Raw genomic sequence first — 22,586 nt, forward strand, 5'->3', positions numbered from 1 at the left:
AGTTATTTCGGAATAAGCTATTCTGGAATACTTATTTCAAAATATCCTATTTCAAAATAACGCATGTACACTGCAGGGAAGCCTCAAAATTAGTCCAAGGCAGGCTTCCCTAATGTAGACGTGCTATCTCGATTTACTGCCCCAGGAGGAATAACTTAGAACGGCCCTGCTGAGGGGCTATTTTGAAATAGCAGAAGTGGAGCATCTACACATGCCTTATTTTGAAATAGCTATTTTGGAATAGACGTTATTCTGAGTAGAATGAGATTTACAGAAGTCGGACTAAGCCATCCGTTATTTCAAAATTATTTCAAAATAATGTAATTGCTGTGAAGACACTCTCATAGTAGGTATGTCTACACTAGCTCGTTAATTCGAGCTAGGTAGGCAAATCAGGGAACTGGGGTTGCAAATGAAGCCCGGGATTTAAATATCCTGGGCTTTATTTGCATGTTCCTGTCCGGCCACCATTTTTAAATCCCCCTTAGTCCGAACGAACTGCCTACAGCTACCCGCGGCAGTTTGAAGTTAATCCGAACTAAGTCCTTACTGGCTCATGTTTTGGGGGCATTGGGTCAATGGCCCCAGTGGCCACTGCTAGCTCTGGGATGGCAGGCTTGGAGCTGGCACAGGCACTGTGGCCAAGGTCTACCACTTCAGTGGCTCTGGGGTTGGGGGAGAGGAGAGGAGAGTAAGTTTTCCTGGTTGTGCCCAGTGTGGCTATTAGGGCTCCCTGGGAAGGGCTGGACGCCCTCTATTTCAAATTAAGTGTCTACACAGCACTTAATTCAAAATAGCTATTTTGAATTTGGTGTTACTCCTCGTAGAATGAGGTTTACCAAATTCAAATTAAATGCTCCGCTATTTCAAATTAATTTTGAAATAGCGGTTTGCATGTATAGACGCTATTAAAGTTAATTCAAAATAATGGCTGTTATTTCGAATTAACTTTGCTGTGTAGACATACCCTTAGGGTATGTCTAGACTACATGCCTCTGTCACCAGAGGCATGTAGATTAGGCTACCAGACATAGTAAAATGAAGCGGCGATTTAAATAATCGCCGCTTCATTTAAATTTACATGGCTGCCGCGCTGAGCCGACAAACAGCTGATCAGCTGTTTGTCGGCTCAGCGCGATAGTCTGGACGCGCGGGTGTCGACATCAAAGGTATTTGTCGACCACCCAGGTATGCCTCCTGGGATGAGGTTTACCTGGGTGGTCAACAAATACCTTTGATGTCGCCACTCACGTGTCCAGACTATCGCGCTGAGCCGACAAACAGCTGATCAGCTGTTTGTCGGCTCAGCGCAGCAGCCATGTAAATTTAAATGAAGCGGCGATTATTTAAATCGCCGCTTCATTTTACTATGTCTGGTTGCCTAATCTACATGCCTCTGGCGACAGAGGCATGTAGTCTAGACGTACCCTTAGAGACTAACCAAAATATATAGGATCATGAGCTTTCAGGGGCAAAACCCACTTCATGAGATGAATTGGAGTGCAAATAACAGAAACCTTGAGATATGTATATAACAGCAGAAGAAGTACCTGTCAGTTGTAGGACCCATGTTTATGAGGTTAATTAAGTGGGCTGGATGTGTCCCATACATAGCTTTGGATGTGGAAATGCAGATGTTATCCTTTGTTTATAAAAAGGTCTAGCATTGGTCTGTATATATTTTCACACACATAATTGTTAGTGTTTGCATAGGCAAGGCACATGAATCTGGTAACTTTATTTCAGTACATTTAATTCAAACTGGATATAAAATATAAAAGCCTGCTAATGTGTAAATGGAAAATCATGTAATCATTAGTGGGCCATTCTCAAAACACGAATCGTTTTTTGGTCATTTTAGAGAATTACAAATTGTATTCTGTGAACATCTTTCTTCCTCTTTAAATAAATCTGCCTTTAAACAAATAATGAGTTGTTTAGTGAAGAGGGAAAAGCAGTAGACTGTTGCACTTGCTTTAAAAAAGGTTTATTGTTAAATAATGTTCAGGCTTCAGACATGAAAACAATACTGGAAACTTTTTATAATCTTTTTCTAATGCCTTTTTCTTTTGCCTGTAACACAGAGCAGTGGCAATAAATCAGTATCACACAAGCAAGAATTTAGAATGAAACATCTTTCTTTGTTCCAGGTGCTGGCCAGCCTGCGTACTGTACGGAATAATTTTGCTGCATTAACCAATTTACAAGATCGGGCACCCAGCAAGTGAGTGTGGATCCTTTTCCTGTTTGAACTTTTTGGAGTTGTGCTTTTTAAATGTTAGAACCCAGGGCTAAGTCTTCTATTTCAAAGTGCATCCTTTGCTATTAGACTTGTAAAACTCCAATGATCCCAAATGATATGACCAGTTAATTTTGTATTAGTATTTTGAAATAACAGAGTTAAACATTAAAACTAAGGCAACAGCCATCATTTTCTCTTATTTCAAATGTGATTATTCAAACTTGGAAAAAGTTCTGTGCAATGTCTCTGATTTGCATTGAATTAGTCATGTATAAGGGATCCTCAAACTGGCACCCAAGAGTATGAGCCACTACACACATGGTAAAAATCTGCCTATTCAGTCCAGGACAGTGAAATATTTGTTTGAAAATATATGGTAATCAAATCTTAACATACTTATTTCTGATTATAAAGCAGAAATAACACATTTTCCCCAACATTTCTATAGAAATGTAGTCTCAATATTTAACAGTGTAACCTGTTTTACATACCAAAAAAAAAGCAATCGTGCACTATCCAGACACTTATTTTAAGTCCAAGTTGCCTACACCTGTTTTCCAAGGTAGCGAAAATTATCATAATTAATTCAAATGTGTCTGCCAGTTATGTCATCTGCATAAATTGAGGAGCTTAACTCTAGATTATCACATGTCAACCCTCTGAGTCAGTTATCATTCCCAATATTCAGATTAATAACAAATGAATAGCAACACTGCTTCCATGCCGCCTTTGCATCAAACTTTGACTTGAACTGGTTGCTACATTTTCTACCAATTCTTATGGCATAACTTTTTGCTTTTATAATTCCAATCATGCTATCTGGAACGTCATATGATTTTGCTCCTTTCTCTAATGCTTCCCTCCTGATTAAATCAAAAGCCTTACTGAAGTCAGTAAAAACAGCAAACCTCTTTAATCCCCATTTTTGTTTTTTTCCTCATCGACTGTTGGAGCATGTCTGATCAGTGCAATTTTTGCTTGGACCGAAGCCGATGTATTTCTCACCGCTATTTCCTCTAAAATTGGACTTCATCTGTTGATGTAGTTTTGTCATGATTTTTCCCTACACTGAAAATAAGCCTAAACCTCTATAATTATTACCATCACCAGGATCTCCCTTTCTTCAAGGTTGTTGCAAAAATTCCTTATTGCCTTTGCTATCTGCTCTTGCTCCAATACCTTCTTGTTTATTTTTTCTAATATTTGCATAGCACTTGTCTCGCTGGCTTTTAACAACAGCTCACCTGTTCTACTGTGTATTCCTGCAGCTCTCCCATTTTTAACTATGTCATTCCTCATTCTCTTTCTTCTGATACAGTTCAGTGATGGTCTGTATTCTGTTTTGTAAGCTGCCCTGTTCATCTGGCATATCTAGAATACTTGCATCTGGATGAACTACAAGGTTCAGCAGTTTGTCAAAAATGTTCCTTTCCTACTTCCAACACCTTTTCGACTTGTGTTATCAATGGACCAGTACCCTTTTTACTGCTTGCATCATTAGCTTGATTGTGTTGCCATACAACCTTACCTTTTGGTAAATTGTTTTCCTACTTTTGTTTCTTGATTCTTTCTCATTTTGAGCCTCCCTGAGCCTCTTCATTCCAAAACTTCTGCTTGACCATTCTTTGTGATATCTTTGCATAGTTCTTTAGTTCTTTTGATTTCCCAGCAGTCTTGGCTTATTTACACTTCTGTAATGTTTGTGTTTCATTGCTTCTTCAGTTTTTTCTTCTCTGCATATGCTTTCCAATAATTTCACCCACTGTGTTTTATATCACTTTCTTGAATATTTCCCATGCAATTTATAGTGAAATGTCTTTTCACAAATTAATGACCTGAAATGGCCTCCAATTGCCACCTTGTGTTCCTTCCTTGCAGAACTATCCTTTAACTTATCAACAACCAATTGTACCCATCTTTTTTCTGGACTAATTTAATCTCAAACTTTCTCATTAGTAGTTCATTATCACTGCCACACTCTGCACTATAGACTCTAACATCCAATGATAACTATTTGTTTTTCCTGATAATGATGTAGTCACCCTGGTTTTTAGTTTGACCATTTGATCATGTAATCTTGTACACAAAAAGTTCTTAATCTTTCCCCATTATTGTTTGCCATCCCAATGCCATTTGGTCTAACACTATTCATTTGCTTACTATGTCTGCTACCAAACTTTGTATTCGTATCTCCCATTATTAGACTCATATCATAATCGGGAGTGTTGACTACAGTGCCATCTGGTTGTTGATCAAATCCACCCTTCTCTTCCTCTTCTGCTTCTTTTGTTGGTACATAACATCAGGTCACAGTTATGCATAATTTGTTGCAGGCAGTAGAAAAACATGCAATGACAAACTGTTCAGATGCCAGTTTCCAGCTGTTCACTGAAGTAACTTTTTCTTGTTCACCACAAAAGCAACCCCATCTCTGTGTTTCACTTGTCCACTTGAATGCTCAAAATATTTTCCATCTGTCAAGTCTTCTGCACCCTCTCAATATGTCACCTTTATGGCAGCAAAGGATCTGGTAATTTAACTCCACTATTCACTCAGTCTGTCTTAGAACAAATAGACTTCTCACATTCCAACTCACAATATGTATATGTTTAGCTATTATCCAAAATGCTGTTGATTTAAATTGTAGTCTAAAAGCGTCATATCAGTACATATTTAATATCAAAGCAATAGTAGTTTATCTTAATGTATGCAGTAGGAATTTTCACATAATTATATTAGATTTTAAAAACTAAATTAAGAGAACGTATTTTGGTTACATAGCGAGCAATCAAATTAGGCAATGATAGAATTAAGATTGTCTGTTCCTTCCCCTTTATACTTTTATCTTCTTGCATTCACACATCACAATAATCTTCAGTCTCTAATTACAGGGTCACAGAATATTTTTTCCTATAGGAGGCCTGCTTCCTTCAGTGTACAGGATGAAGGGTGTTAAGGGAATGAATCAAGGTTTCAGAGTATTTAATAAGGTTTGTAGGATTTCGTTGAGGACATTGGGGGTTTGTACTAGTTATGGTTTGCAGACATACAACAGTTAAAATATGTTCTTTCTAAGCATTTTCTGATATAAGGACAGATTCACAGAGTTCACTGGGTACAGCAAAGTGTGGAGCTTATCAGAGAGATGTTTACAGCATATTAATCTTCTTCCCCAGCTTTGGCTCACTTCAAAACAGCCATGGGGCTTTGCTAACTTGACCGAAGCAGGCATACGGTCTCTTAGTGGACCATTACTGGAGTGCATTACTCTCCGTTCCTTCCTTCTTTTCCTTTCTATACCCTCCTCCTGTGGCAGGGATGAGTAGGTTCTGTCAACTCTGTGCCTGCTGGAGACTCCTCTACATTGAGGAAATCCCCAGTAGGTGAATGAGGGACATTTTTGTTTTCTGTGTGCCACTTAGGAGTATGAAGTCAGAAAATCTGCCCATAGACACTCCAGTTTTTGTGAGAAAGCATGAAAGAAGATCAGCAGAATAAAACTGTAAAAGCCCAGCCCTGGGTGTATCAAATGAAAAGACTGACAGCTAAGAAATATGAATGAATAAATAAATGGCTGAAAATACTGCATAATAGCGGCTGAAAATCTCAATGATATTTTAGATTGTTTTAGAAATATTCTCTTTATAAAGTGACTTTCTGTAACCAAATATTGCAGTTCTTTTCACGTTTCTTCACTACTTTTACTGCTTCTTACTGTTCAGCTAAAGCACATTTGGGCCCTCATTCAGCAGAACATTTATGTCTGTGCTTAACCTTGGTCAACAGAACTATTCACATACTTGAAATGTTTAACTGCTTCTTTAAGTACTTTGTTGAATAGGTATGGAATTATTCTTAGGAAATCCTGGCACCTCTAAAGTCAGTGTCAATCACTGATTTCAGTGAGGATGAAATTTCACTCCAGATCTCTACAAATTCTGGAAACTCCAAAGAATTACTAGCATATTACTGAAAATGGGGATTATGTAGGGATTCACTGCAACCATCCCCAAAACTTTACAGTTTAATTAATGTAAAATTGTATGAGATGATGTGCAGGCCTGGTTCTGCATGAGGTTTGAGCTATTGTGCTAGATAAGGACCTGGGACTTCCTAAACTGTCATACAACTCCATTTAAATATAAGTAAATGTGAACTGTGTTTAAGTATGATTCTTCAATTCTGTTGTAATTCCTGAAAACATCCCATGCTGGAGTTTGCAAGATGAGGAGCAGTATGAGGTTCATTCATGAGTTCTGTTCACCTTTGTATGTACTCCAAATGAACTATTTTTGTCAGTTTCTATACATTCCAACACAATCTAATCTCTGAAATAAAAGTGTTTTCATACACATGGTTTAAAGAATGCCCTAATATAAAACCTTATACATTTATGCTTTTTTTCCTGTTGTCAGACGGTCACCCATGTGTAACCAACCATCCATCAATAAAGCAACTATAACAGGTAAGAGAGATTAATATAAGCACAAAGTGAAAGTATAATGAGCTGAATAATTATTTATGAAATAAAAATGTAATTAAAAATGTATGGCTCTTTGAAATCAAAACAATATATTCTTTTAGAGCCATACGTTTATTTTGTAAAAAAGGATTTGGCAATTTTTTTTGCCAGACATAGAAAATTAATTCTCTCCTTCCAGTGATATGTCATTTTAGACATGGGTAGCTATGGATATAGATCCATAGACACAGATATAGCTATGGATATAGATCCATAGACACAGATATAGCTGTATCCTTGGTGTTGATGTATGTTCACTCCCAGACTGTTTTTGAGATGTTGGAAATGTCAATAAACCAATATCTTTTGTCCTCCATTTCTTCTGTTTATATTAATATGGAACTATGGGTAATACTGCATAGTGGTAAATTGATACCCTGAAATCTAGTCATGGTATAAGCAACAAATTGACGTACTCATTGGAAAGTAAAGTTCCACAGGCAGTGTCTTAGTATGATTTAGTACCCAGTGTGAACGGAAAGGATTTCAAAGTACATAAGTGATTTGGGAGCCTAGGTTTCATGATCAATATTTTTTGTTTTCTTGTTTTGTTCAGATGGGTTCATACTCACTGAGTTGCACTTTGAGTTCAGCATTAGAATGAATCCTGGTACTGAAGTGAAGTTTGGCCAAAACCACTATGTTTGACTTGGTTTAGGTTTGAAATGACGTAAAATTGCTGTGTTCTGCATGGTTTCCTTCATAAAGCATAAATTCCCCCATAGCACTTGGATGCCAGCCTTATGTTCACTGATCCCACAAATCAGCAATGAGCAACCTAGTGAGTGGGCTGCATGAATGCTTCATCTAAACAAGATATAAGATTGTCATAACCAAGATGGCTTCCTGGGATAGAGTAGTTTTGCTAATTGCGCTTCTGAATCTAAAATGTGCAGGGTGTACAAATGAATAGTACTGGACCAAATGGCATTGGGATGGCAGAAGGCTGGGGTGGATGCAAAGTCTGTGCCAGTGCTAGGTACAGGAGTGGGCTGGGGGCAGAGTCTGGGTGGGAGATTGGGTGCAGGAGTGGACTGGAATGGGAGTGAGAGATTTTGGCTGGAAGTAGGGTGCTGAGATGGCATTTCAAAGGGTGACTGGAAAAAAAGTCAGAGCCAGAAAACACCCCAGCTATTCTCTCTTTGGGTACCTCTCACTGGTCTGGATTGCATCCCACAATTTGAATACCCTAACAGAAGTTGTATATGCACATGCAAACCAGTGTCTTAGAAGCTCCTCTACATCTTTTTTCCTCCAGCAAAAGTAGCTGCCCACACAGTAGGACTCTGCTGGATGCCACTGTTACAGTCTTAAAATATCCCACTGATCTGGAGGTTTTCCTTTATTCAATTTCCAGAGTGCAATGTGCATGTCAGAAGCAATGTATCATTTGAGGACTGAATGCCTGTAAGATCTGAGGTGCACTCAGGGAGCAATTAGACTAGAAAACTTTTCTCTGTCAACACATTTAAAGGGAGCAACAGTAGACAGCAGTGAAGTGCAGGGTAGTTTAATGTCATGTAATGTTAACATGCTCCACCAGAAAGGCTAGCAGATCTGCCATGTCTAACCTCCATAAGAAGGTAGCTGCATCTGAAAGACCAAAAGATTTTTATGTTGAGGGTAGTATTACATCACTGTAGACCATGAACAAGATTAAGAGTCAATTTGGCTGATGAGTAAGGGTTTAATGTCAATGGTATTTTGCCTGAACTGATCTGCCCATCCCTAGACATAATGTTGTATTTAATATTATTGTTATTTCTATAGTAACAGACTTTAATGACTAAGCACAGAGTTTACATAGATCCCTTCCTGGGCCATATAAAATCATAGCAATGCATGTTACACCAAAGCAATGCACCAAAGAAGAAAGAAATATACAAGCATTTTTCCTACCTTTCTCACAACAGTTAAAAAAAGCAATCCTTGGCTGGCTCTACCTGTCCCCTTTGACTCTTGGCAGAGGTGTCTGAAGTACTGCCTCTCAGGCTTCCTTACTACTGGCAAGTCCTCTAATCAATGCTGCTCATTGTGCTCTAAATATTTAGATTTTCAGACAACTGGAACACCAATCACAACAGCACAGACAGCACTACTAAAGCTGTCAGCAGGAACCTGAGGGCACCAGGCACAAGTCTAATAAACTAGATAGATGGATGATGCATTGTCGCTAAAGTAAATAATAAGCACTTTGGGCGGTAGATTAACGTTGATAGGCTTCCTAGGAAAAAGGTGTTCTCAGGTAGGTTTTAAAAGAGGAAAGGTAGGATGTTAGGATGTGAAGGGAGTTCCTACTATAAAAGGCAGCAAGGACAAAGGTATAAAAAAAAGCTGAGGAAGAGATACAAAGAAAATAAGGAAGGGAATGGGGCGTTTCTTTATTGAGATCATAAGGAAATGTTTTTAATTATAGTTACTCGTTTTAAGGAAGCCCAAATGAGGAGAAAGAATGTATTAGCTGGAAGGAGTTGATATTGGAATTCATTGAAGCACATGGATACAGTTTTTCAAATTGTTTGGCAGAGAGTATGGCAACCAGGTTGTTGGATCATTTGACCAGAAACCTTTAAAGAAAGTATTGATACATGGTGGAAAGTGAGGAAAGAGTTGGGTGGCTTTTAAAATGGACAGTACTTACTCAATTCAATAAGGAGTATTTACTTATTAATTGAACAAAGTTTGACTTACATTAATTTGTCCACGTTCACATAGAAAGTGCAGCTTCTGGCTCTAGCCCCACAATCTGGCTCTAGAGCGACTAACCAATACATATAGATATATCCACTAAAAGCGTGGCTGATATTTTTGATTAAATATCACACTGTCTAATATTCTGAATAATTATTCTCCTTAGTCATTTCTTTAAATAGAACTTCTGAAGGATGGTGTTTAGGCTTTTATTGGAATCAGCTGAGGGGTGAAGTTTTTTTTTCTAATATCATCTTGCTGAATGGCTGTCAAATGCAATCAACCAGTGTTTTATAATTGTTTTATTTTATTATTATGGATTTTTTCTTAATAACTCATCGGGTTGCTTAGAGCATGGGATGAGCAATTTTTTTAATATATAAAAATAAAAAAGCCTAAATATCCAAAGTGACAGCAGACACATTTTAAAAAGGAAAAAATTACAGTTGCAAATCAGAAATGGAAAGATTAAAACAAATGAACTGGGAAAATTTGTAATAAGAGTTAAATCATGAAATAATCACAAAATAAATATGCCCAGTTCTAGAAATCACACTTCCACAAATTCCAGACTTGTTAGGCAACAAACTCTTCCACAGTAAATAATATACTGTGCTCAGTGAAATAGTAAGTCCTACAAAGGACTAAAAGTAGCTAAAAACTCAGATTCAAAAAGTATAAAGCCCTCTACCTCCAAGGGTTACAAACTGAATTATGTTTGACTACCTATCCCCTTTAAAAAAATACCTTCCAAATTAAATTAGTCTGAAAATCTTTGAAACACTGTGGTTTTCTTTAATTGAAAATAATGACTATTAGCTTTGAGCAAGGTAACCAAATAAGTAGTATCAACCTTGAAATTATGAAATAAAATTATTTCTGCAAAACAGCTGTGTAATAGTTTTCTATTCTTTTTATTTGCCATCTCACTTTATACACACAAACATTCAAACACTCCCTCAAAACCCACAGTTGATCTGAAAAGCTTGTTAAGGTAGTTGGATGAAATTAAGATAGCTCATTCTTGCTGGCTATCAGAAAATCTTCCTGACTGCGATGTCTTAAACTGTAGCCTAGTCTCCCAGAAAATGTAGTAAAAGTCCTGCCACTTGAGACTTTTAAAACTAAACTGGGATAAAGAAAAATACAGTGTAATGCTGCAGGGTGATGTGCTGGATGATTTAGAGGTTTTTGTCTTTTCTAGCTTCCATGATTCCACTGGTGAATAGCAGGGAATAAAATACATAGGAAAACACATGAGGGGGCAGTAAAGAACAAAAGATGCATGCCTTACAGTGGCTAAATCTTATAATACTGTTGCATTGCTGCTAACCTGGGTATGGCTATATGAAATTGAGTGGCCTCTAATGCTGCTTAAAATAATAACTTGGACCACTTAACAAAGTAAAACCTTTCAATGTCATTATCATTGTCGCCTTTTAAAAGAATGAAGCTTCTGGAGTTCATTAAAAGTTTTAGGTATATAAAACACATCCTAGTCGAGAAGAAACTGCAGCAAGTATGCCAGCCCTCCTGATTTAGGCACAATTCACTTGCCATTGGGATATACTTTTTTCTGATTCATGAGAAGTTTTCATAGACTAAACTGCCAGGCAAGATAAATGTGTTGACTATCCTAACTCTAGCTGATTGAGTTAGGGGAGATTTCCTAAACCATTGGCAGGACATGGAAGGCCAAAAGGCCTTCTTCTGAGGACAAGAGAGATTTTGTTGTTGTTGTTGGTTCAGTCCCTGTGTATGTGGAAGGAAGCTTGACTGTTTTGTTATTTGTGTTTCTGGATTCTTTGATTTTGGTGTACAATTTACTGATATTTTAATTAAACATATTTTACCACAGCAAACAATTTTGATGAGGATTTGAAGATGTATACCACGTAGGCTTACAAAATCTTAGGGTGTGTCTAGATTACAGGGTTTTGTCGACAAAAGTCCATTTTTGTCGACAAAACTATACCTGCGTCTACACTGCGTCCATTTTTGTCGACAAAACTATACCTGCGTCGACAAAACTATACCATAACGTCGACTGAACTCAGCAGTTTTGTTGATGGCTGTAAACCTCATTCTACAAGGAATAACGCCTTTTGTCGACAGAGTTCTGTCAACAGAAGGCATTATTGTATCTACTCTGTCCTTTGCGTCTACACTGTCATATCAACAAAGCGGTTTGCTTTGTCGACAGAACTAGATGTAGTCTAGATGCTCTTTGTCGACAGAGGCTTTGTCGACAGTATCTGTCAACAAAACTTCTGTCAACAAAAGCTTGTAGTCTAGACGTACCCTTATTTTTCAGTCTTATTCCTTATGGCTACATCTACACTGGCAGCTTCTTGTGCAAGAACTGTTTTGCGGAAGAGTTCATGCGCAAGAAGTTTTCCACAAGAGCACATCTACACTGACGTGCTTTTGTGCAAGAGATGTGCTTTTGCGCAAGAGCATCCATGGCAGTGTGGATGCTCTCTTGCAGAAGAAAGCTCTGATGGCCATTTTAACCATAGGGGCTTCTTGAGCAAGAAGTTCATGTTGCCTGTCTACACTGCCCTCTTGTGGAAGAGCTCTTGCACAAGAGGGCTTATTCCTTGTGGGGAGAGGAATACCTTTTCCAGAAGAAGCCCTGTTTTACAACGCTATACTGTAAATTTACTTGCGCAAGAACGCATGTGCAGTGTAGACAGACAGCAAGTTTTTGCGCAAGAACAATGGTTCTTGCACAAGAAGTTGCCAGTGTAGACATAGCCCATATGTATTCCATCAGGGATACACATATATTCCATATGCCAGAGACTGGAAGATTCTTGTTAGCTATATCCATTAATCCATATCTGCACGCTTCTACTCATACTCTGATCTGAGACTATAAGGAGTTGTGTGGAGGCCTCTGAAGCTCCTTCTTATTGCCACCTGGTCTGAGATGGAACCCTCCAGTGTCCACAGACTGATCCTCCAACACTGTTCCTGTACATTTTAACAAAAGACTAAATACTGTAAATAACTCTGCTTAGTGTAGTTTAGTTAACTTTACTTAGATTTTACCCTCCTCCCCCAGCCCTTCCTGGTACATGACTGAGTATGCCCAGGATGCCAGACTTAACAAAACACATCCTCTGCCTCCATTTTGTTTGTCAGCAACCACACATAGAGGTGCCCCTACTGCTTGGAGAAGCTCATGTCTCCACTAAATACAGTATCTTCAGCTCCTTCCCACCTGGAACCTTTCAACCTTTCCCATGGTGGCAGAGGCTGCATGCCACAGTGGCCTGGGGGTGACCTAGGGTGTTGGTCAGGAGCTGCTCCCCAGGGTAGGCTGGGTGGCAGGGGGCCATGCTGTTGGCCAGTGGCTGCTCCCTGGGGCTGGGGCACATGCTGCCCTCCTGTGGTCATTCTGCTCTCATACCCCTCCCTTTCCATTTGATGCAAAAAACCTCATTCCATCTACATCCCATTGTCCTGGCTCAACCAAACCCAGACCTTGCTTTAAGTTATAATAAGAGGAAACTCCATACCAAATTTGTTGGTCCTAGCTCTTATCGTTCAGGAGCAGTTCTTGAACAAACGGACTCGTGGACAAATGGACACACAGACAGATGCAAAAACTCTCTAAAATATATAGTAGATTGAAAGAAATACTTGATGAGATTTGGTATGTTAGTGTGTGTGCTGTTCACGTTGATGGAGTCCTAATATTGTGAAATTCAAATGATATCCATACTGCATAACAATATAAATCTCATTGTTTTGTTGACATTGCTGAGCAGAATTTTATAATAAACAAAATACATTGTTAACTGTGTCCAACTCAGTTCTTGCCTCTAAGACACAAAAAGAGATTCATTCTGACCTCTATGTTTAGCTAATTTTGGTTAAAAGTGAATTATTTGACACCTGGCTGTAGAAGTTAGAGTCCCATTAATTACTTACCTATTTCCTATAACCTATATATGTGCTCTATATGTGTGTATTCCATTACTAGCTTTGTGTTACTAATTACTGGCCTTTCTGGCTTCAGTGAATTTTTGGAATTTCATTTGCAGTAAGTAGATTGTGCCCAATGTGTATACACCTAACTTCATAAACCTCTTTCCTCCCCTTTTCTTAGCAAAAATGAAATTAGTTTTGTAGGCTAGTAACACAGTGTATAACACACTCTTCTCCTGAGTTGGTATTTCCTTTTTGGTACTGTTACTTAGAACCAGAATAGCCTTTTGCTGCCAGTATGTGTCACTAATTTCAGACACCAATTGCCAATTAGAAACAGCAGACAAAACAAAACAAAAACAAAAAAAACAGGAAAAAAATTTCAAGGAAGGGAGACATATTTTTCAGGAAATAAGTGTTCTTTATGATATCCTTCAAAAATAAATCACATTGAACAGTGATTCTAGAATTATATACAAGGAAAATTTGCCATTTTCCTAAATTAATGTTGAGATGTAGATGTTTTTATTAATCCAAGCTCATTATCCATATATAAAATAAGGGTGATTTGAAAAACAACTGGAGCTGAAACAACAATACTTTATATTATATAGAATTGAAAGATCCATTATGTATGTCTTAATAGCCCGAGTTAAGTAATGCAGATCTGTATTTATGTCCTATGTGCCTGCACTGTTTGGGGGGAGAGGGTTGGAGTTATGTAAGGGGCTTATACACATGGCTTTACAGACAGAAATGAAAGTAGGCAACAGATGGCTGAGGTGGAAGTAGGATTAAAAGCCTAATGACTTGGTCTAGATGACGTATTCTACCTCCTTACAAAGGTATATTTGGATGGAGTAGTGATAATGCCATTGCTCTTAGAATCTAAAAGCTCTGTTTTAATCTAGAAAATATTAAACTCTATTCTCTTTCTAGATCCCCTCGTAATTAACTATTGCATAAGAAATCCTATTTTGAATTAACCGCTAACCGCTGAGTGTAGTATATTTATTTGTGGAGAGCTGTGCTAGCAGTCTGGGGTTTTTCTTGTATCCTTTTAGATGACCATTGAAAAAATTCTGAGCTTTATTTTTCCCAGACCAGGACCTATCTAGGTTATGAAAACCAACAATACAATTTTTTCTTAACATTATTGAAATGCTGGTAGCAGCGCCTTTGGGATTTAAAGGCTGTAGTGGCAGATAGATCATGATTATAACACTATGACTTGATTATTTCAAGACTTGGCTTGGGCATTGCTTTTTAAAGGAACATTTTATTTTTCATAGAGAAGCTTTGGAAGCCTAGGCCTGATCAAAAGCCTACCGAAGTCAATGAGAGATTTTCTTTGTGGATCAGGCCTATACTAGCCAGTATTGGGACATTTTATTTAAACATAACCAGAAATATGTATATGTATAGTATAAGAATGCAAAGACTATTTAAACAATAATATATTGTTACTCCTTTTGACCTGAGCAATAAGCCAACATTCTGGGTCTTATAGGTAGTTTCCATTAGAAAACTGATGCGGGAGTCAAGCATTTATTTGGTACAACACTATTTATAAAGAATGTGCAGAAGTGCTGTTTCCATCAAGGAATCAAACAACAGGAGTCCGTTTCTTTGCTTATAATTCCAAGTCTCTTTCCAGCCAGAGCTCTATCTAAAAAAGCTTTCTCTCCTGGCTTTCTCTCAGAACCAAGCTACCAAGATTTCTTTTGCTTTCCCTATACTTTCCTTCTCTGGCTGCTTCTTGCTGCAGACATATGCCCTTAAACAATTCATTAGACAGAATCTTGTGTTTGCTTTCAGTGAAACTACTCTCCCCACTAAGTGAAGCTTCTAACCAACCTTGTCTGTTGCTTGGGTGGCTCGTCCTAGTATTTCAGCTTTCTTAGTCCAAAATGAAGTTTAATTGCTTTTTATAAGAAATGTGCATCTACCTGTTTGTCCATCCAGGAGTCTGTTTGTTCAAGGACTACTCCCAAATAGTAAGAGCTAGGAACACTAAATTTGGTATGCAGCTTCCTCTTATCATAACTTAAAACAAAGTAAGGGTTTGGTTGGGCCAGGACAACAGTATATGCCTGGAACTAATGGTTTCTGATTAAATGAAAATGGAGGGGTCTGGTAGGAGAGTAGAATGACCACAGGGAGACAGAAAGGGACCAGAGATGGGGGCTGGGACATCTATAATCTCATTGGGCCAGCAGTAGGAAAGGTGGGAAAAGGGGCAACTAACTACTATATATGTCAGAGAATTTGTGTGGCTGTTCACGTGGCTGTCTCTCCCCTACTCGGAGAGACATGCACCCCTCCCCAGCTATGCCCACTGCAGCAGCCATGGTCAGGTGCTTCTCACCTCACCACAAGCTGCTGCAGTGAGTGAGGGCTGAGGTCGTCTCCCATCCCAGAACAATGTACCTCACTCCCATCCCAGAACAATGATTTAAGTGAAGAAAAACAAAACTTATTTGAAAGCTTCAGAGGGGTAGTAGCCAAGTTAGTCTGCAACTGGAAAAACTTAAAAAATGACTAATGGTTTTGCAGCACCAGAGGGTACGTCTAGACTACAGGCTTTTGTCGACAGACGTTTTGTTGACAAAGAGCGTCTAGACTACATCCAGAAGTTTTGTTGACATGACAGTGTAGACGCAAAGGACAGGGTAGGTGCAATAATGCCTTCTGTCAACAGAACTCTGTCGACAAAAGGCGTTATTCCTTGTAGAATGAGGTTTACAGCTGTCGACAAAACTGCTGAGTTCTGTTGACGTTATGTCAACAGAACTCAGTGGCAGTGTAGACACAGGTATAATTTTGTCGACAAAAGTGGACTTTTGTCGACAAAACCCTGTATTCTAGACACACCCTAAGAGATTAACAAAACATGTAAATGGTATCATGAGCTTTCTGAAGAAGTGGGTTGTGCCCACAAAAGCTCATGATACCATCTACATGTTTTGTTAGTCTCTAAAGTACTCCAAAACTACTTGTTGTTTTTTAAAACTTATTTGAGTTAAGGACCCAGGCAATGCTGAATAAATCTTCTAGTCCTAAATAAAAGGAGGCTATCCTTAGTTCGAGTTAACTGTTACACCTCATTCCACGAGGTGTTACACGAGGTGTAACAGTTAACTCAAACTTAGGACTTAGTTCGAGTTAATGTTTGACTGCCGCATGTAGCCGCGGCCAGTTAGTTCGGACTAAGGGGATTTAAAAATGGCACCCGGATGGGACGATGAAAATAAAGCCCGGGATATTTAAATCCCGGGCTTAATTTGCAACTTCGAATACCTACATTAGCCTCCCTAGTTCAAACTAGGGGGCTAGTATAGACATACCCTTAAAGACTAACAAATATATAGAATTATGAGCTTTTGTAGGTAAAACCCACTTCATCAGATGAGTTGGAGTGGAAATTATAGAATCCAAAGTATATATAACAATATAGAGTTTATATATAGAGGCTTGAGCATCGCTTTTTAAAGGAACATTTTATCTTGCTATATATTTTAGAAATTTGTGTCTGTCTGTCCATCCGTGAGTCCATTTATTCAATAACTCCTCCTAAACAGTAAGAGCTAAGACCACTAAATTTGGTATTCAGCGTCCTCTTATCATAAGGTAGGGTTTGGTTGTGCCAGGATAATAGAATGTGTATGGATTCAACAGACAAATACGATTCAACAGACAGAAGAATTGAGGTAGTTCATTCAGACACTGCCCATTTCATTGTTGTACAAGACACCAGGCACTGTAAATTTAAATCCACTCACGTTTTCCTGCACAAAGGAAATGGGCTTAGGAAAGGATTTGGGAGGACAGAACCCACCCTCTTTCCACACACAGGACACAACAGTTCTGCTGCATCTCCACAGCCACTAGTCCAGTTCCTGGGTTGAAACAGCATCCTTAGTCCTTTCATGTCTCCATGAAGGGTTTGTTCTGATCTATGTAAGTGATGATCCAATTTGCTACTAACACCTATCCCTCTGTGTTGTTCTGTGCAGGGCTGTTGTAAATTACAGTCCTGTAGTAGCTGCTTACAATGGGAAATGTGTAGTCCATCCCTGGTTTTCTGTCCTTTATATGTAGGGGGTAAAAGCATCTACCAAATTTTATTCAGAAAAATATGTAAAAACTACAATTTATATTCCTTCTTCATGTAAAATGAGGATAGGTATGTAAGAGAGTAGTCAATTAACTTAAGCTTATCGGGTAGTCGAGTCAACTACTAGCATTCTTCCCACCCCTTGCTATATCAGAGGTAGCAAGAGGGGGAGCAGCAGGAGCTGGTGCTGGGGGAGGAGGGGAAGCCATCTTAAAAGCCAATTCCCCGCAGCACTGTCTTCACTTCCCCCCTCCACTGCTCCTTTAACATTAGGAGCCAGGAGGACAGGCAGTCTGGCTATTTCCCTGCTCACACTTGGTTGGGGAACAAACCCCACTGTGGCTCTGCAGTTTAAAATGCAGCAAGAGCCGGGGGGCAGGCTGCCTGACTCCTATTGCCTTTTAAATTGTAGTTCGGTTTGGTCCCAATGCAGGCCAAAATTTAGTGGGGCTGCCTTCCCCTATTAAGTAATCAAGTAGTTGATAAAAATTCTATCAACTGCTAGATTATTAAAATAACCCAAATTTAACATCCTTCAATGAGGAGTATCAGGGAGAACATTCTCCATGAATGCTTAATCCTTTTCAGCATTCTCCCCACCTCAATCTGTTGACCTTCCAGGCATGCGGCAAAGCTCATTTACTTGAATGGGAACAGATGGAGGACTGAGGTAACCGTGGGTGTTATTTTTGTGTGGTTAAGATGTATTTCTTGGCTGATTGGTGATTAACTGAAGTTGGGTAGACCAAGAAAAAGGAGAAGTGGGGCAGGTTTGGACACCCTGTTTAAGTTATTGATTATACGGAAGGGGATGAAGTCACTAACATCTGGATAGAAAACAAATAGCCCTGGTCTTAGATTAAACTGAGCTAAAGAAAATGTTAGAGAAATTCAGACTTTTCCTGTAGTGAAATACAAGGACCCAAGGGCTAACCATGATCAATCCTGTCTAGACTAGTTGCTAAGTTATGTTTAACATCATGTTAGTTAAAGATATTAGTTAACAAGATTTCTAGTAGGATGCATTTCTCAGTGTTTTATCCAATGCCTACACTAACAGTTGACAGCTTATTCAAATTTAAAGACTTTTATAAAATTTAATTTACTTCACAAAAAGTACAATCATAATTTAACACCTGCTGAACTTGAAAACATCCATGTTGAAAAGCCTAAGATTTTATCATAGATGCCTCCCCACTCTGGGATTTCTCCTCCATTTTTTGGATGGAGAAAAGTCATTCCCAAATTTAAAAAAATCCAAACTTAATTTAAAAGTGAGATTAATAGACACTGGCCCTGATTATTTATTTATTAATATTTTTGTTTATGTTTAATTTTTGGTGAATGAGAGTGTTTCAGAATGGATGTGGGGTGAGTTGTGGCTGTATTGAGCTCAACACACTTTTCTGTCCTCTATACTCAAGCATCATCTAATTTAATTTTATTTTTAGTAGTACTGCAATAGATTTTAAAAAAATACCTAAACTATTTGTGCCAAAACTGAAGAAATGCAATAAATTCTCTTTTAAAAAATTATGAAAGAGATTATTAGATTTTGTCTAGATTAGAAGAAAGAGTGTGTTTTTATAGAATTAGCTATCTCAGCATAGCTAGCCCTAACTTGAAATACCACTTAAATCCTAATACAGATCTAGTTTACCATCTTTAAACCCAAATTAGGATGGCATTTTGCTTTTTCCTGACACTTTCCTTGGCTTGCTTTCTGTTAAATCTTCTTTATCTTCTTTATTTCCTAATATTGGTCCTAGGCATAATAATGGATACAGCAGGTACAGCACCAGTTAATAAAAATGAATGAGGAGTAATATAGTTAATGCTAGTAATTATGGGTTTATGGAAAATAGATCTTGTCCAACTAACTTGATATTATTTTCTAAGGCAAGTACAGGTTTGGTTGATGATAAAACTAATAGTGCTGGCCATTTGACTTGGTACTACCTGATATTTTGAGTCAGAGATTAGAGTCATACAAACAAACATGGAACACATTAAATTGATTAAAAATGACTAACTGACATGGTCTCAAAATTGTACATGAGAAATTACCACTGAGCTGCAGTTACAAAAAGAAACAATATGGCCAAATGTCAAGTCATATATGTAGGAACAAAGAATGTAGGCTATGCAAGGGAAGGCGGACCCTTGGGAAGGCATGTTATTGAAAAAGACTTGGGGTCAAGGTGAATGAACAGCTGGGAACGTGAACTCGCAGTGCAAGACTGAGGCAAAACGGCTTGTGAAATCATTGAATGTATGAACAGGTGAATATCAAGTAGGAGTAAGGAAAGTATTGAGACCACTGAGAAAGGGAATGTGATGTCTTCTCTACAGCCTTAGTTAAGAGCCAGTTAGCATTAGCCCATAAAATTCCAGGTTCAATCCCACCTGCTGATAACCAGTGTCTGTTGGCTTTGCAAGTGAGGGCTCATCTGATATGAACTGCTGGTAAGTCTCCAAAGCATGGGATGTGCTTACTCAGCTGAGGAAAGTATGTAACCTAGAGGGACTAAGAAGGGGGAGTGAAGTAGCCTACCTAAGAACTAGCTGGCTTTTCAAGTGATAGAGGCTCATGGCTTTAGCAGGTTCAACCCACCTGCCAATGACCTGGGTCCGTTGGCTTTACAGAAGTTTATATTACTTTTGTATTTGGCACTGCTGCCAGAGCACTGTGCTCAGTTCTCTTATTCACAATTCATGAAGGATGTTGATAAATTGAGGAAGGTTTAGATTAGTGTGATGATAATGATTAGAGAATAGGAAAACATGCTTTATAGTAACTCAGTGCTCTCTCTCTGCTAAATTTAACAGAGAGAAGAATAAGTGGTGACTAGATCATAATCTATATGTACCTACATAGAAAATAGAAATTTCCTAACAGAGAGCTTTTGACTGTAGCAGAAAAAGGTATAAAGCAATCTAATGACTGGAAGCTGAAGCTAGTCAATTTGAGAATAGATATATTGGTGCACATTTTTGACAGTGAGGTAATTAACCCTTGGAATAAGGGTTGTGATGGATTCTTCACAATGGAAATTTTAAAAATCAAGATGAGATTTTTTTTCTAGAAAGCTGTGTTCTAGTTCAACTGGAAATTAATTCAGGAAAGTCTTATGGGCCTGTGTCACATATGAGGTCAGAGCAGATGATCACAGAATTCCTTCTTGGCTTTATTATCTATGGTTCTGCGAATCACCTCACCAAAACTATTCATTTCATTGAAAAGCAGGACATGATGACGACAAACTTTGCATTCTTCATCTTCTTTGTGATCTTTGTTGGATCATTTACTGTCACTGTGCTTTGAGGAGCATGTGTGATGCTACGCCACATTTATTACAGTAATGAGAATGACAAAATAAACTGAAAGATCGAAGAGTGGTTTATCTTGTGGTGAAGAAAATCAACAAGAGAAGTAAAACTGGTGGTGCTGATGTCATTTATTTTCATTTCTGTGATGCTTGTAGCTCTTCAGCTAAAATACACAAAAATAAAAACAGTCTGTCTATAGACGTAGGTTTTTATGTGGCCACAATGACCAGAACCTCAGCGCTTCCTCACGTCTTCATAATTCACCTATCTTCCCACAGTTATGACTTCAGCATCGTATCTCCAGCTATTAGAATATTTTGAATATAGATATCCTTTATGGCAGGGACGGGGAACCTTTTTTGGGCCAGGAGACGCTGACCCACAGAAAAAACAGTCGGGGGCCACACACAAGTGAGAAGCAAAAAAACAAAAACAAACCTTCACTAACATGACCCCCAATTGAGAAAGAGAAAGACACTCCCCAGTGCCTTGGGGGGAAGGTTAGTAGATTTTGTGTGCTCCAGCCCCACGGTGAGGTAGCAGGGGGACTAGAGTGGAAGCACAGGCTCCCCAATGTTAGGGTTGGGCCATGAGTCTCGGGCCGGATCCAGGCAAACTGGGGGCCACATTTGGCCCCCCCAGACCTGAGATTACTCACCCATTTATGGTAACATTTTACACAGAAAACAGCCCATGAAGCTTGTGTGATTTCTAGAATATCTATTTATATACACAGTGCTATAGGGTTGTTCTGTGACAGGTGGCTAGTTGGGGAACAGTTGTAACCTGGCTCATACTAGAACTGCTCCTAGAGATATGATGATGCATCAAAAGTCCTAACTGTAGGAAGATAGGTGAATTATGAACACCTGGGGAAGTGCTAAGGTTCTGGTCATTGTGTCCACATAAAAACCTAGATCTATAGACAGACTGTTTTTATTGTTGTGAACTTCCCTTTGAGGCTACGGGGAAAGTGATGAAAGGCAGTGCATGTGCAGCAGCGTTATAGCAATGGGCCTAATTTAAACGTTGTATGACAAGACTCAGGGAATATATTTTAATTTTGTAACTAAATTCAAATTTCTGTTCTTAATAGTCACCATCAAAGGACTGCTTCTTATAGCCTTGATGGGCACAGATTGTTTATCACTGGTGCCAATTTCCCATTGCCTTCTATTGGATTGAATCACAATAATTTTTGTGTCAGAGTCTCAACAATGCTCATAAAAAAAAAATAAAGAAAATTCAACCCCAGGTAGTTATTCTTTTGACGCAGGAATGCCTGGGTTTTATTCACTATGAAGTTCGGAATGACTAGGCCAGTCACAGCCACACCATGAAATCCTAGTTGACTTTTAATAAATAGAAAAAAATCCTCTTTTTTCACTACTAAGTTAGTGTTTAAGTATACAAATATATTTCACATTTTTCTTCAGTAGTATTTGAAACTAAATCTTACCATTGACATTTTTGTTGGAAAGCATGGATTAGATGTGAAGTAGAAATAATAGTCAATTCTAATCCAAATTAAAATGTAAATAATAGACAGTGATATGAGATTCAGTGTAACTTTTGACATAATAATGGTTGTAGTTTACTCTTAATAATAAATCAGGCAGAATTTCATCTATGTGTGATTTTTGCCACTGGAGACCAACCAATTTATTTCTGTAGGAATACTAAGGAAACAGGAAATAACTCAGAAATAAATTACGCAAGTAATTCCTGGATTAAACAGAAATTTGAAA

The 22,586-nt window shown here is 38.4% G+C and overlaps 1 protein-coding gene across 6 annotated transcripts in view; it reads left to right on the forward strand.

Moving 5' to 3' along the window:
- PDE4D (phosphodiesterase 4D) overlaps positions 1-22,586 on the forward strand; it is a 1,058,382-nt gene that overhangs the window by 882,964 nt on the left and 152,832 nt on the right. For all 6 annotated transcript variants that reach the window (XM_075932865.2, XM_075932866.2, XM_006139667.5 and 3 more), the window contains 2 exons: positions 2,151-2,224; positions 6,658-6,707. In XM_075932865.2, the coding sequence (XP_075788980.1) occupies positions 2,151-2,224; positions 6,658-6,707 (124 nt within the window). The remainder of the gene's footprint in view (positions 1-2,150; positions 2,225-6,657; positions 6,708-22,586) is intronic.

Source organism: Pelodiscus sinensis, chromosome 6 (genome assembly GCF_052426305.1).
Source record: "Pelodiscus sinensis isolate ZL-2025 chromosome 6, ASM5242630v1, whole genome shotgun sequence".
In the NCBI taxonomy this organism is placed as follows: domain Eukaryota; kingdom Metazoa; phylum Chordata; order Testudines; family Trionychidae; genus Pelodiscus; species Pelodiscus sinensis.